The sequence below is a fragment of the Hyla sarda genome, chromosome 12 (assembly GCF_029499605.1).
Source record: "Hyla sarda isolate aHylSar1 chromosome 12, aHylSar1.hap1, whole genome shotgun sequence".
Lineage (NCBI taxonomy): Eukaryota > Metazoa > Chordata > Amphibia > Anura > Hylidae > Hyla > Hyla sarda.
Window position 1 is genome coordinate 24522253 of NC_079200.1, and position 16921 is coordinate 24539173.

At 47.5% G+C, this 16921-nt stretch overlaps 3 protein-coding genes across 4 annotated transcripts in view; 2 read left to right on the forward strand and 1 right to left on the reverse strand.

Moving 5' to 3' along the window:
• The window catches only part of LOC130296819 (uncharacterized), a 94035-nt gene that overhangs the window by 14022 nt on the left and 63092 nt on the right, over positions 1-16921 (reverse strand). The window lies entirely within an intron of this gene.
• LOC130296824 (uncharacterized) lies at positions 7821-8838 on the forward strand. The gene has a single exon (XM_056548823.1). It carries the CDS (start codon positions 7821-7823, stop codon positions 8394-8396), a length of 576 nt encoding a protein of 191 aa, XP_056404798.1. The 3' UTR covers positions 8397-8838.
• Positions 12840-14576, forward strand: LOC130296821 (uncharacterized). Its single transcript, XM_056548821.1, has one exon. It carries the CDS (start codon positions 13153-13155, stop codon positions 13726-13728), a length of 576 nt encoding a protein of 191 aa, XP_056404796.1. The 5' UTR covers positions 12840-13152; the 3' UTR covers positions 13729-14576.

Here is a 16921-nt window from a genome sequence, read left to right on the forward strand (position 1 = left end):
AAGAATCAGATAGGACATTCAAAATGTGGGCTAAAGGTGCATGAACGGGAGATCCAACTGCCGTTGTGTGCACCAATGAAGCCAAGCTTGAGTTGGCCACCATGGGGTGATTAGGCCACCATTGAGTGATTAAGACAATTGCTGATTCCTGAATCCAAACCTGGAGAAGTACCCTCGAAATGAAGGAGAATGGGGAAAATGTGTATAGAGCGTCCTGAGGCCAAAGTTGTCAAAACCGCATCTATTCCCAGTGCTTCCAGGTCTGGTCGCCAAATGAAAAATAGTGGAAGTTGATGATTGAGGCACGAGGCAAAAAGGTCTATCTTCATGGGACACCATAAGGACAGAAAATGGTCGGATCCAACTTCCAAACTGTCACGATGCCGGCTGGCAGGTAGTGGATCCTCTATGCCAGAGAGGGATTGGCGAGGACCGCGCTAGTGGACCGGTTCTAAGTCACTACTGGTTTTCACCAGAGCCCGCCGCAAAGCGGGATGGTCTTGCTGCGGCGGTAGTGACCAGGTCGTATCCACTAGCAACGGCTCACCTCTCTGACTGCTGAAGATAGGCGAGGTACAAGGGAGTAGGCAGAAGCAAGGTCGGACGTAGCAGAAGGTCGGGGGCAGGCGGCAAGGTTCGTAGTCAGGGTGGATAGCAGAAGTTCTGGTACACAGGCTTTAGACACACAAAACGCTTTCACTAGGCACAAGGGCAACAAGATCCGGCAAGGGAGTGCAAGGGAGGAGCTCAGATATAGCCAGGGAGCAGGTGGGAGCCAATTAAGCTAATTGGACCAGGCACCAATCATTGGTGCACTGGCCCTTTAAGTCTCAGGGAGCTGGCGCGCGCGCGCCCTAGAGAGCGGAGCCGCGCGCGCCAGCACATGACAGCAGGAGACGGGAACGGGTAAGTGACCTGGGATGCGATTCGCGAGCGGGCGCGTCCCGCTGTGCGAATCGCATCCCCGACGGCCATGACAGGGCAGCGCTCCCGGTCAGCGGGACCGACCGGGGCGCTGCGGAGAGAGAGACGCCGTGCGCGCTCCGGGGAGGAGCGGGGACCCGGAGCGCTAGGCGTAACAGTACCCCCCCCCTTAGGTCTCCCCTTCTCTTTGTCCGGTAACTGCCTCCCCTGGGATGAGGACACCGGGAAAGGATGGAGGGATTCCTCAACGGCAGGCAAAACAGCAGGAGTAGGAATGGGGAGGGAGGGCAGAGGGCGAGGCCTGGCACGGGGCAGTGTGACACCAGGACGAGGGCCATGAGGGGACACAGAGGCTTGCCTGATGGGACTGGGAGGGGGGGAGAGGCATTTCCTGTGGCAGGCAGAGTCCCTAACGACCTTAGGGGGACCGGTTACAGGAGGAACCACAGGGTCACGGCAGGGAGTACTGGGAACCGGTTTAAGGCAGTCCTTGGAACAAGAGGGACCCCAACTCTTGATCTCCCCAGTGGACCAATCCAGGGTTGGGGAATGGTGTTGAAGCCAGGGTAGTCCAAGGAGAATTTCGGAAGTGCAATTAGGAAGGACAAAAAATTCAATTTTCTCGTGATGAGGTCCGATGCACATTAGGAGGGGCTCCGTGCGGTAACGCACGGTGCAATCCAACCTGGCTCCGTTGACCGCGGAAATGTGGAGTGGCTTGACAAGACGGGTCACCGGAATGCGGAATTTATTCACTAAGGACTCCCGAATAAAATTCCCAGAGGCACCAGAGTCCAGGCAGGCCACGGCTGAGAGGGAAGAGCTGGCTGAAGTAGAAATCCGAACAGGCACCGTGAGACGTGGCGAAGCCGACTTAGCATCAAGAGACGCCACACCCACGAGAGCTGGGTGCGAGCGTGCGTTTCCCAGACGTGGAGGACGGATTGGGCAATCCACCAAAAAATGTTCGGTACTGGCACAGTACAGACAAAGATTCTCTTCCTTACGGCGATTCCTCTCTTCCAGGGTCAGGCGAGACCGATCCACTTGCATGGCCTCCTCGGCGGGAGGCCTAGGCGCAGATTGCAATGGAGACTGTGGGAGAGGTGTCCAGAGATCTAAGTCTTTTTCCTGGCGGAGCTCTTGATGCCTCTCAGAAAAACGCATGTCAATGCGAGTGGCAAGATGAATGAGTTCATGCAGGTTAGCAGGAGTTTCTCGTGCGGCCAGAACATCTTTAATGTTGCTGGATAGGCCTTTTTTAAAGGTCGCGCAGAGGGCCTCATTATTCCAGGATAGTTCTGAAGCAAGAGTACGGAATTGTATGGCGTACTCGCCAACGGAAGAATTACCCTGGACCAGGTTCAGCAGGGCAGTCTCAGCAGAAGAGGCTCGGGCAGGTTCCTCAAAGACACTTCGAATTTCCGAGAAGAAGGAGTGTACAGAGGCAGTGACGGGGTCATTGCGGTCCCAGAGCGGTGTGGCCCATGACAGGGCTTTTCCAGACAGAAGGCTGACTACGAAAGCCACCTTAGACCTTTCAGTAGGAAACTGGTCCGACATCATCTCCAAGTGCAGGGAACATTGCGAAAGAAAGCCACGGCAAAACTTAGAGTCCCCATTAAATTTGTCCGGCAAGGACAGGCGGAGGCTAGGAGTGGCCACTCGCTGCGGAAGGGGTGCAGGAGCTGGCGGAGGAGATGGTTGTTGCTGCTGTAGTTGAGACTGAACTTGCTGTAGCTGTGACTGTTGCTGCTGTAGCTGCGACTGGAGTTGCTGTGTCATGGTGGTCAAGTACGACAGCTGGTGCTCTTGACGGGCTTGCTGGGCGACCACCGTGGTGAGGTCGGCGACAACTGGCAGAGGAACTTCAGCGGGATCCAGTGCCGGATCTACTGTCACGATGCCGGCTGGCAGGTAGTGGATCCTCTATGCCAGAGAGGGATTGGCGAGGACCGCGCTAGTGGACCGGTTCTAAGTCACTACTGGTTTTCACCAGAGCCCGCCGCAAAGCGGATGGTCTTGCTGCGGCGGTAGTGACCAGGTCGTATCCACTAGCAACGGCTCACCTCTCTGACTGCTGAAGATAGGCGAGGTACAAGGGAGTAGGCAGAAGCAAGGTCGGACGTAGCAGAAGGTCGGGGGCAGGCGGCAAGGTTCGTAGTCAGGGTGGATAGCAGAAGTTCTGGTACACAGGCTTTAGACACACAAAACGCTTTCACTAGGCACAAGGGCAACAAGATCCGGCAAGGGAGTGCAAGGGAGGAGCTCAGATATAGCCAGGGAGCAGGTGGGAGCCAATTAAGCTAATTGGACCAGGCACCAATCATTGGTGCACTGGCCCTTTAAGTCTCAGGGAGCTGGAGCGCGCGCGCCCTAGAGAGCGGAGCCGCGCGCGCCAGCACATGACAGCAGGAGACGGGAACGGGTAAGTGACCTGGGATGCGATTCGCGTGCGGGCGCGTCCCGCTGTGCGAATCGCATCCCCGACGGCCATGACAGGGCAGCGCTCCCGGTCAGCAGGACCGACCGGGGCGCTGCGGAGAGAGAGACGCCGTACGCGCTCCGGGGAGGAGCGGGGACCCGGAGCGCTAGGCGTAACACAAACGCTGGAATCGGAGAGGTAATTGGAATTCCAATATGCAACAGAATTAGAAATACCTGGAATGTATTCGGCCTTCAGTACAATGTTCTTGTCCAGATAGAAATGCTAGAACTCCTTGGTAATGTCTGCTAAAATCTTCGATCTGGGGCCTACCAGACGATTGATGTCTTAAACTGCCAAGAAATTGTCCAAATGAAGTAGAATACAACAATTGGATTTGAGTTTTGCAAAACACTTCAGAGCGAAAAAACTGGCTAACAATTCCAGGCAATTAATATGGCGTTGAGACTCAGTTTCTGACCACCTGTTGAATGGTGACCACAGCGGGCACCCCAACCTAAAAGACTTGCATCCGATTCTATCACCATATCTGGTTTGGAATTGAAAATGGTCTTTACATTCCATTCCTGAAGGTGGTGAAGGCACCAAAGTAGTTCCTCTTTGGCGTCTGAAGATATGGGAATTTCGTCTGAATAATTCAGACCTTCCCTGAGGTGTTGAGATTTTAGTTTTTGGAGAGCCCTGTAAAGTAGAGGTGTTGGGAAGATTGCCTGGATCGAGGCAAAAAGTAACCCTACGCGAGCGAGTGTTCTTAAGGAAATTAGACTTTTTGAAAGAATATAACTTATTTTTTTGCGAATCATAGGCATCTTCCTGGCGGGAAGACTCAATAGAGCCGATTGAGTGTCGATTAGGAATCCTAAGAATTCCACTTTTTTTGAAGGAATTAGTACATATTTTTTGAGGTTGATAAGAAAACCTAACTCTTTGAGAAGAGAAAGGGTCCATTCTAGATGGCGATGCCTTAAAGCTAGGGAAGAAGCCATGATCAATATGTCATCCAGACGAACACCTCTGCTTCTTAGAGTGGCTACAACTGGTTTCATCAATTTTGTGAAGCACCATGGGGCTGAAGATAGGCAGAATGGAAGGCAAGTAAATTGCCACTTCTGGTTCTTCCAAATAAATTGTAAATAATGATGTAAAGAAGGATGAATTGGAACTGTCAGATATGAGACCTTGAGATCTATCTTGTCTAACCAGTCATTTTGATGTAAAAGATCTCCTAAAAGGGTACTCCGGCACTAAGACATCTTATCCCCTATCCCAAGGATAGGGGATAAGATGTCTGACCGCGGGGGTCCCGCCGCTGGGGACCCCCGCAATCTTGCATTCGGCACCCACCTCTTTGAGCTGCATGCTGCGTCCTGCCCCCTCCCATAGACTTGCATAGAGGGGGCGGAGCATGATGTCACACGGGGGCGGAGTCGTGACGTCACGATACTCCGGCCCCGTGGTCGGCACCCATTTATGACTGGTCTGTGACCATCTTTTTTCTTTACCAGGAAAATGTTGCTTAGGAAACCTGGAGTGTGGAGAGGAACAGGGGAAATTGCTCTTTTTTGGAAAATTTCCTCTATTTGTTTGAATTAGACATTTGTCTAAAGTTGAAAACTGGATAGAATGGGGAAGATGTAACTGTACAGGAAGGGTTCTGAAATCTAGTTGATAACTTGAGACAGTATTGAGGATCCACACATCTGATGTGATCCTGGAACAAGCAGGAAAAAAATACTGAAGTCTGCCATCAGTGGGATCAGATGAGATGGAGAGATATTCTGACTTACCTGTAGAGGGTCTGGACCTTGGGTACCCTCGTTGTCTGCGTCCTGCCCAAGGCCTTCTTGTGGTACGGTAGGGCCTCTATGAAATGGATGGGAAGTGGGGGCCCGGCTGGGAAAGCGGCCCTTTCCTCTCCCAGCCTTGCCAAAAACTCTAGGATTAAACACCCGTTTCAGGGAAGTTTGGGCCTTGTCAAGGGTAATGAACAATCTGACAAATTTATTAACCCTCAGAAAAAAGGACTGGGTTCATTTGGTGCTAAATGGGTTAGCTATGGGTCAAGTCGCATCAGAATAGATCTGCGACGTTCTGTACAGATTGCAGCATTTGTATTGCTCAGCACACTGAGCCCATCCACGTAGGACTTCAGTGTCTACAGGTTCACCAGATATTGCACCCTGTTCTGAAAGATTAATTATCTTTGTAAGAGGTCCTATAACATCCAATAATTTGTCCTGGACGGCCTTAAAGGACCTATCGATACTTTTTTGGAGTGTTTGTCCGATTTGAAAAGGTCTTTGGTCAAAACCGGATCAATGTCCGGAGCTATGGAAGTCTTTTGAGGCAATATTGGGAGCGGGCATTCTGCCCTTAGTTTGTTTCTATTAGCCTTATCTGAAGGTTTTTTAATCAGAGATGCCACATATTTAGCCACCTGTGGTAAAGGTGTCCAATCCCCCGATCTGGGGTGTATGATTAGATCAGGGGGGAAAAATGGAATCCCTTGGGAATCTAAAATAGTAGATGAAGAATCATTATCCTCACTTTCATAAAAGTCCTCCATATCTGAGGCTTCTGAGGTTGAAGATGATTCCTGGCTAGAAGTTACATAGGAATCTGGTTTGTTCTTCTTAGAGGATTTAGATGCCCGTTTGGTGGTTTCTTCCTCTGGGGCCGAGGGTCTTACATGTGAGGTTAAATATTTTTTTGCCTGATCGCCTGAGTAAAAGAAGGTCTCGGGGATATTTACATTTTCTCTTGAGTTATCATGAGTATCAAAAACAGACTGTTTTACAGGAGAGTCAGATATGTCCAAGCAATGGTGTCTCTTCCGGGTGGACTTCCCGAGTCTCTCAGGACTTGAGACAGACTTGACTTGGACTGACTTGACTAAGACTGACTTTACCTCGTTTGTAGCTTACCGGTACCCGGTGCGGCCTCGTTTGTAGCTTACCAGGTTTTGACTTGGACCTGGGGGGGTAGTGGACTTGTGGATCCGTGGCTGCGTGGTAGACTTTAGGCCTCCTCTGGACTCCAGACACACACCTAGGACTTGACCTTGCTGCATTCAGCACTAAAGAGAGCATAAGAGACTGAAGAAGCTCCACCCAGGGCTTATATGGGGGAGACTCAGGAGGGGTCTCATAGGTCACCCTGTAGGTCACATGGTCACTGGTACCTTCCATAGTTACAATCACATGACAAGAGTACTTAAAGGCATAACACATTTTATGTACAATACACTGTATAACATAGGAACTTAAAGGGTTACTCTACCCCTAGACATCTTATCCCCAATCCAAAGGATAGGGGATAAGATGTCTGATCGCGGGGGTCTCGCCGTTGGGGACCCCCGCAATATAGCACGCAGCACCCACCTGTAAGCGCTGGAGGGTCTGGCTCCCGACTACGGGGATGGAAGATTGTGACGTAACGACTCCGCCTCCGTTTGATGTCACGCCCCGCCCCCTCAATGCATGTCTATAGGAGGGGGCATGACGGCGCGGGTCCCCAGCGGCGGGACTCCCGCGATCAGACATCTTATCCCCTATCCTTTGGATTGGGGATAAGATGTCTAGGGGTGGAGTACCCCTTTAAGGCAATGTACATAGGAGACAGGTGAAGGGGGGCCCAGGGGTCACAGGATGGAGTCTGCCGGACAGGGCAGCTAGGTTACAGGGGGTGCAATTCCTGTACTCGGCCACCACAAATTCAATATGGAGACAAATACTGTAGATGTAGAACCACAACTGGTAAGACCACTGCTTTGTACAGATTGTTGTACAGTATATTATGTGAGTATTTTTTCAGATTAATAAAAAAGTGCCTGTGGCTCACAGGAGGAAAAGGAGATCACCTACTGTGGGTAACATGATTAGTCCCCCAATGTAGGGACAGCGCTGCGGCTGATAGTTCATTCATTCTGTGGGGGGGAGGAAAAGCAGGACAGCGCCCGCGGGTCATATATGATTAGTTCCCCAGCGCACTACGGCTGATAATTCATTCGAGGGGGGGGAGTATGAGTGAAAAAGCAAATGAGTGAAAAAAATATACTGTCAAATACGGTGGAACCGCCATAAGTTTGAAAAAGACTGTGATACACATTTTTGGCCATACCGCCCAGCACTAGAGTAAATCTGTACAGTAATAACTATCTGTATGTTCACGAAGTTGCAATAAAGTTTTAAACAAACAAACAGGTTACTCCAGAGGTCATTTCCCTTGCCGTTATCACAATAGTTACTGTCATAACTGACTGCACTGAAATCTTCCAACACGACACAGAATTACAGAACAAGCAGGAAATACTAGATATGAACCTTTGTGGTGTCCTTTAAACTCCGATAGGACTGACATGTGATTGGATTGTGTATAAAAGAGGGGAGTATGCAAAAAGAATTACCAAGAGCAAACTGCTTTATATTCTGGCAAAAACTTTTTTTCAACTATGGGTCTTCTTCTGAGCACCCTCCACCGAGCCCTACTGAAGTTCACTGGATATCAAGCACGGATCCTGATGTGTGGTCTGGATGCTGCCGGGAAGACAACTATCTTGTACAAGCTAACGATGCATGAGACAGTCACTACAATCCCCACCATTGGGTTCAATGTAGAGACTGTTGAACCAGTCGGTAACGTCATATTCACTTTGTGGGATATGGGAGGTGGAGACAAGATCAAGCAACTTCACCCTTTATACTATCCAGATGCAGATGGAGTTATCTTTGTGGTGGACAGTAATGACCAAGAAAGATTTCCTGAAATCGGGACAATGCTGAATGATATGTTGGAACACGAGAGCCTGAGAGGAGTCCCCTTTATGGTGCTGGCCAATAAGCAAGATGTCCCCAGTGCCAGGAGACCAGAAGAACTTGCTGAGAATTTGGGGCTGGATGACATAAAGAGAGACCTATGGCATATCCAAGGCTGTTGTGCCACAACTGGGGAAGGTCTTGTTGAGGGGATGGAGATCCTTGCTGAATTAGTGAAACAATTTAAGAACAACAAGGGTGTCTCCCGCTAGTAAATGTCTCTCTACAATGCAGAAATTCGTTCAAACCAGAGAAATACTAATGGCGGATTTGGACTGAAAATCTCATATTATTGAAAGCTTTCAAAATCACAACTTGCACTATAATTTCCAAATCTATTGGAAGGACTGATCCCAAGATTATAACTTATTACTGTCCCAGAGGATAGGTGATAAGTATCTGATTGATGACCCCCAAGTCAGGGGAACGACCGCACACACGCATGACTGCCACTCCATTAACTTATAAGACTGCCGAGTACAGCGGCAGCGAATGAATAGAACAACGGTCAAGGATGCCGTCTTTCGCTCCATTCACTAAGAGATCATATGGATTTTATAGAGGGTGAGTCCCCTTATTGTGCAAAGTGGAAAGCCGGGAAGCATCAGTGGCAACCAGCCTGACAGGCACAGTCTGTTCATGTATTACTTTTGAATGGCCTCAGTGTAATACTATTTCCCGTTAAAGGGGTACTCCGCTGCTCAGCTTTTGGAACAAACTGTTCAGAACGCTGGAGGCGGCGCCGGGAGCTCGTTATGTCATAGCCCTGCCCCATCATGATGTCACATCCCACCCCTCAATGCAAGTCTATGGGAGGGGGCGTGAACGCCCCCTCCCATAGACTTGCATTGAGGGGGCGGGGCGTGACATCATGAGGGGGCTATGACGTCACGAGCTCCCGGCGCCGGCTCCAGCGTTCGGAACAGTTTGTTCCAAACGCTGAGCAGTCAAGTACCCCTTTAAGAGGGTGTATGGTTGACACCAACAGCCAGGGGTTTTAAAAGCTGGACCGGGTTGGTCTTATGTAAAACAGGGGCTGTCATACTAAGATAACACCCTTCACTGCTCTATGTATGATATAATAAATATATTCTACACAATGAAAATGTTATTGTTTTTGTATTATCTGCACTGTGATCCCCTTGAATAAAAAATGGCTGCCCATAAATATTTATTGGATTGTCACGGGGTTGTAGGGGGAAACCAAAACCAAAACATTTCTTCACAGCTGGTTCTGGAGTAAAAATAATAAACATGTTATACTCACCTCATCTGGTCCCTCACAGCTGTTTCAACCAATGCCCCAGGGCCTCTGCTGGTCTCCACCCGTTTCCAGTCCCACAGGACCTGCCCGTTCCGTCAATCAGTGACTGACATAAGACATCACTGTGGCCATTGGTTAGTGCATACTGCAGAGCATTGCACCCTAGTCTGTAGAATACCCTAGGGTGCAATGCTCTGCAGCCTGCACATACCCCCCATGAGTATAACAGTGTGTGTGCGGATGTACATTCCTATACAGGTGGGGGTATGTGCAGAGCATTGCACCCTTGTCTGTAGTACAGATTAGGGTGCAATGCTCTGCACATACCCCCACCTGTATAAGAATGTACATACACACTGCTATACACAATGGGGGGGGGGGGGGTATGTGCAGACTGCAGAGCATTGCACCCTTGGATCTGTAGAAGACACTAAGGTGCTATGTTCTGCAGTGCATGTAGTCTCATGTGCAGAGGCCTTGGCGATCCTCCAGGGCCGGCTCCACAGAATCCGAGGAGACATAGAAGAGGCACATTTAGGGGTTCACACAGTGGAGGCTGCAGGATTTTGCTGCACTCTTGGGACCCGCAGGTATAGTGCCTAACGGCGCGCCTGCCCGCAGCAGCCTCCTGACATATTGGGATTGTGTCCCCCGCAACATGCGAGGTAAGGCCTCTCTGGTCCCTCACAGCTGTTTCACCAATGCCCCCAAGCTTCTGCTGGTCTCCACCCATTTCCAGTCCCACAGGACCTGCCCGTTCCGGCAATCAGTGACTGACATAAGACATCTCTGTGGCCATTGGTTAGGTCTGGAGCAGAGGTTGTCATGAACCACCTGGGAACCTGCACAAGTAATAGCTATCTCCTTGTTCAGGAAATTGCAATAGGGTTGCATGTACTCAAACAGGTTAAAGTCACATATGATACCCATCCCCCAGATTTGCAGAGGTCCCCTGTTAGACATCACATTCCAAAGTAGCATCTACCAACCTCTTCTGGGCACATGTGAAACCAGAGCTTGGGCCTTGTTGCTGAGTCTAGATACTGCTGAACGGACCCCAACATTATATATGTTGAAGCTGAAAAAGACAATCACTACAACCCCCACTACTGGATTCAATATCACAGCTGGAAGGACCACTGCCTTGTATAGGTTAAAGAGTATGTCTCATGATCTTGTTAAATCCCAGTTCACTGCCCCCATCATGATAAACCACCCCCTGCCTTTATTTTTATTATTTTTAATTTTTCTACCTTGATATTGCTCTGTATTTTCTGCTCAGTCAGATTCACAGACTCGGAAGGGGCGTTCCCCAGCAGGAGTGACATCATCTGAAGCCATACAGGGGAGAAATTCCTCCCTCACTCTGCTACACACAGCCCACAGGAGAGATAAGTTATAATTGGCTAAGGCTGCACACACCCCCCTCAGCGCTCCAGACTGCATTTCCTGATTTTAGACTTCTGCCAGGCCAGCAGGAGTCCAAAGTCTGTGCAAGAGATGGGGGGAAATGTGCTCTGGACAAGTAGGGAGACACCTAGTGGCAGCTTTAAAAAAAAAAAAAAAAAATAAACACAAATAAAACTTTTTTTTTTTTTAAACAAACTACATTAGAAATATTTTTATTTATTTACCATATCTGCAATGGTAAAAATTAGTTTTAATGATAGTGCCCATTTAAAGCTAAAAGACACTCATTTACTAAGAGTGTAGCGTTTTTGGTTGCCGTTATTTTTATCTATTTATTTTTTTGTCCTTTGTTGTTTTCCTAGTGTTGTTTACTAAGATGTTGCACGGTGTCCTTTTTTTCTTTGATGCACACGTTTTTTTGTTTTTTTTTAAATCCTCAACGGAAAGGACAAAAAATGCGGGGAAACACAGTTTCTCTTCCGGTATGTGATAATCTGAGGAAAGAGACAAAGCCCCCCCCCCCCCCCCCCCAACAACCAGCAATGCAAAAGCATGACAATTCCCAAGTATTCGCAGAATTCCTGAGACAACATTTTCAACAATATTTACAAAATTTTGGAATACCATTTGAGCATGCATTTTTACACAGAGGCTGCGAGCCATAGCGACGACATTCTACAGACCAGGTGGAAGAAAAGGCTGAACGTGGATTATGTTGGCAATACTACGAATAAAGTTGTGCAATACCTATTTAATAAACCTCAGATAATGTTAGAAACTACTACCATGAAACGCAAACCTCAAAGACAACACCATTTAAAATATACATTTAGTGAAAAGTTCTTCACACTTGGTTGCACAGTTTTGTCTATATATACTATTAACTAAGAAAGATATGTCAGGATGAAAGGCGAGTTAAGTGAACAAGTCTTTTTAATTTGGGTTTACCTTATTTATGCATATTGCCCATAATTTGGAAAGTCCCGACCATTTTACCTGTTTTTACACCAGCCTCTGGCAGTGGAGTTTTCACAATCCACTTGTCTCCGCTTTTTCTTCGGTTTTGGACAAAAAAAAACTAGGGGTTTTGGAAAAATATCGCGTTACGCCCATTGTTTGAGAAGTCACGCCCCTCAGTAGGATTTTCTAAAACTCTCAGATTGATTTCTGACATTGTTGGGTTCTTTCTCGTTCGGCTCCATTGAGCTAGCCGGGGGTAGTTTAGTTTGACTTTAGACGCGGCGATCAACTTTGAACGCCACGTCTAAAGGGTTAATAGCACGCGGCACCACAATCAGTGCCATGCGCTATTAGCCACGGGTCCCGACCCGCTATGATGTGGGGCCACGTTATAGAAAGGGAGCGGACTCAGGGCGTACAGGTACACCCTTCGTCCTTAACAGGTTAAAGGCATAACACATTTTGTGGCCCAGGGGTCACAGGATGGAGTCTGCCGGACAGGGCAGCTAGGGTACAGGGGTGCAATTCCTGTACTGGGCCACCACAAATTCACTATAGAGACAAATAGATGTAGAACCACAACTGGTAGGACCACTGCTTTGTACAGATTGGACTCACCAGTGGATCCAATATGGAGACTGCAGAACCAATCAGTAACATCACCGCTACTATGTGAAATGTGTATATAACTCCATCTGTAGTTCCTTCTGGTGCATGTGGACTGCAAGGATTTCATTACTCATACAAATCTCCTGATTTAGCCCAAAATGGGATTGTCTTATTAATAGGGAATACACTAATAGGGAATACGAACATTATAGAGGGAGATAAAAAAAAAATCTGCTGAGCATTATTTGAATAGGAACCGTGTAATATTAGCAGATACAGTGGTAGTAGGCACCAAAAGGCCCAATAGTTGGTGGGGACCTGCTAAATGACTTTGCACTGTGGTCCTAGTTATGCCACTGACTACAACTGTTCAGGTCCAGAGCAGAGATTGTCATTAAACTACCTGGAAACCTGTACAGTATTAACTATCTGTATGTTCAGGAAGTTGCAAAAAAGTTTTAAATATACAAACAGGTTACTCCAGAGGTCATTTCCCTTGCCGCTATCACTAGAGTTACTGTCATAACTGACGGCAGGAAGTTGCAATAAAGTTGCGACATAGAATTATAGAGCAAGCAGGAAATACTAGATATGTATGTTTGGTTTTCTCTAAGCTCCGATAGGATTGACATGTGATTGGATTGTGTATAAAAGAGGGGAAGTGTTCAAAAAGAATTACCAAGAGCAAACTGCTTTATATTCTGGCAGAAAAGAAACTTTCGACTATGGGTCTTCTTCTGAGCACCTTCCACCGAGCCCTACTGAAGTTCACTGGATACCAAGCACGGATCCTGATGTGTGGTCTGGATGCTGCCGGGAAGACAACTATCCTGTACAAGCTAAAGCTGCACGAGACAGTCACTACAATCCCCACCATTGCAATCAATGTAGAGACTGTTGAACCAGTCGGTAACGTCATATTCACTTTGTGGGATATAGGAGGTGGGAACAAGATGAAGCAACTTTACCCTTTATACTATCCAGATACAGATGGAGTTATCTTTGTGGTGGACAGTAATGACCCAGAAAGATTTCCTGATGTCGGGACAATGCTGAATGATATGTTGGAACAAGAGAGCCTGAGAGGAGTCCCCTTTATGGTGCTGGCCAATAAGCAAGATGTCCCCAGTGCCAGGAGACCAGAAGAACTTGCTGAGAATTTGGGGCTGGATGACATAAAGAGAGACCTATGGCATATCCAAGGCTGTTGTGCCACAACTGGGGAAGGTCTTGCTGAGGGGATGGAGATCCTTGCTGAATTAGTGAAACAATTTAAGAACAACAAGGGTGTCTCCCGCTAGTAAATGTCTCTCTACAATATAGAAATTTGTTCAAACCAGAGAAATACTAATGGCGGATCTGGACTGAAAATCTCATATTATTGAAAGTTATCAAAATCACAACTTGTACTATCATTTCCAAATCTATTGGAAGGACTGATCCCAGGATTATAACTTATTACTGTCCCAGAGGATAGGTGATAAGTATCTGATCGATGACCCCCAAGTCAGTGGAACGACCGCACACACGCAAGACTGCCACTCCATTCACTTATAAGACTGCCAAAGATAGCCGAGTACAGCGGCAGCGAATGAATAGAACAGCGGTCAAGGATGTCGTCTGTCGCTCCATTCTCTAAGAGATCATATGGATTTTATAGAGGGTGAGTCCCCTTATTGTGCAAAGTGGAGAGCCAGGAAGCATCAGTGGCAACCAGCCTGACAGGCACAGTCTGTTCATGTATTACTTTTGAATGGCCTCTGTGTAATACTATATTTCCCATTAAAGAGGTACTCTGCTGGAGCCGGTGCCGGGAGCTCGTGACGTCATGAGGGGGCTATGACGCCACGAGCTCCCGGCGCCAGCTTCAGCGTTCGGAACATTTTGTTCCAAATGTTGAGCAGTGGAGTACCCCTTTAAGAGGGTGTATGGTTGATGCCAACAGCCAGGGGTTTTAAAAGCTGGACCGGGTTGGTCTTATGTAAAACAGGGGCTGTCGTACTAAGATAACACCATTCACTGCTCTATGCATGATATAATAAATATATTCTGCACAATGAAAATGTTATTGTCTTTGTATTATCTGCACTGTGATCATCCTGAATAAAAAATGGCTGCCCATAAATATTCATTGGATTTTCATTCCTCTAAGAAAATGTAAGTCGCGGGGTTGTAGGGGGAAAACCAAAACATTTCTTCACAGCTGGTTGTAGTGTAAAAATAATAAACGTGTTATACTCACCTCCTCTGGTCCCTCGCAGCTGTTTCAACCAATGCCCCTGGGCCTCTGCTGGTCTCCACCTGTTTCCAGTCCCACAGGACCTGCCCGTTCCATCAATCAGTGACTGACATAAGACATCACTGTGGCCATTGGTTAGGTCTGGAGCAGAGGTTGTCATTAACCATTTGGAAACCTGTACAAGTAAGGCCCCTTTCACACTGCTCAGGCAAATTCTGCCAATTTTGCCGGCCGTAATTTTGCTGGAGCATGCCGGCAAATAACGGGTCCCAATGGACCCCATTGTATTCAATAGCAGCCGTTATTTTTGGAGAGAAAAGCCAGAGAAAAAGACGATGCAAGCACAATTTTTTTTTCTCCGGCTTTTCTCGATCCTAAAATAACAGACTTCACATTGTCGGAGACAACCAGCAGTGTGAACGTAGCCTAATAGCTATCTCCTTGTTCAGGAAATTGTAATAGGGTTGCATGTACTCAAACAGGTTAAATTCACAGGTTAAAGCGTACCTATCATCTCCCCCAAATAATAAAAATCTGTTATGTGTTACTCCGCACCTCACCCTGATCATGTACATCTAAGTTTTATGTGTTTAGCCCCTATATTTCTAATAAAAACAGATTACATGAGTTGCAGTCTGGATTTTTATCTTCTCTCTCATCTGCCCTCACTCCACATGACTGAACTTCCTCCCTCACTGTGTGTCACTGAGCTGCCAGCCAATCACTGCAGGCTGCTCTGTAACCCTTTCCTCTCTGGATCTCCTCATCCTCTGATCCTCTAACATGCTGCACGGCTGGCTGGGATCTATAGTCCCCCATACACAATATATTATGCAATATGAAAGAGGAGCAGAGGATAATATATATAAAAATAATCATCTGCTCCTCTTACATATTGCATAATGGGACTACAAATGCCAGCAAGTCGTGCAGTGACTCTGACTGGGATAGTGATTATATATATATATATATATATATATATATATATATATATACATATATATATATATTATGGTCAGGGCCTTTCAGTGCATATGGAACGTACGCCTACCTAACCTAACATACTAGGATAACTTTAACCCTATTTCCTATCCTGTAACAAGAATACCAGACATAATCTACCTTACCTAATCTGCGGCAGAGGTGTGCCCGGGCCGCCGTCGGGGGGTACACCTTAAGGGGGCATACCCTGAAAGAGGCTGAAGGAAGACCTGAAAAAAGAGGGAGGGCTGATGGGTGGGACAGCGTGACGTCCAACGTGCACCTGAACCTGCACGTGCTGGTATTTATACCACCCAGGCCCCTCCCATAAACCCAGGTTGTCATTCAACCTTCAACTTATGGTCAGGGCCTTTCAGTGCGTATGGAACGTACGCCTACCTAACCTAACATACCAGGATAACTTTAACCCTATTTCCTATCCTATAACAAGAATACCAGACATAACCTACCTTACCTAATCTGCGGCAGAGGTGTGCCCGGGCCGCCGTCGGGGGGTACACCTTAAGGGGGCAAAAAACAGCATGCCTAGGAGAGTGGTATATAATATGCCCTTGTGATACTAGAGCCTGAGCTGCCGACCCAGCCTTCAGGCCATGTTCCCAACCCCCTCACCGAGTATCCGATATTACTGCGGATATCCCTATAATGACACCTACCTCACCAGAAGCCCTAGCTACCATCTAGACACCATGTGCATATTCGCCACCTGAACTTGCTGAATGGACTGACCAACCCGCTCCCTATCCTACTGTACCACATGACCCACTATCCGTAAACCTAGTATGTAGTTTCCAGGATTATGGCCAAAACCTGACAAACCATAGGGAGCCCTAAAAAGAAACCCAAGTGTCATGAGACACAGAACATTACAGATATATACTGCCGATACCACGAACTATTCCCTAAATCAACGACCATAACTATGGGAGAAAACAACTAACTGAACCATGTTACCATGTGTGCACAGGTCACCTGTAAATGATCACTTAAAGGAGTACTCTGATCTAAAAAAAATATGGCACCATAGCGAAGTGTACTTGATTACATTTCATTAGAGGTCCTGCTCGCCAATATCAGTCCAGCCGTTCTCCTGCAATCATCCCCGGTATTTTAGCATACTTCCGGGTACTGTAAGCATGGCCGTGACGTCATGAATTACGTTTTTCCAGCATGCTTACTCCTCTTCTTCCGCTCCCAACCCCTCCCTCACTCCGGTTCCCAACCCCACAAATTATCCATGTGCGCTTCAATCT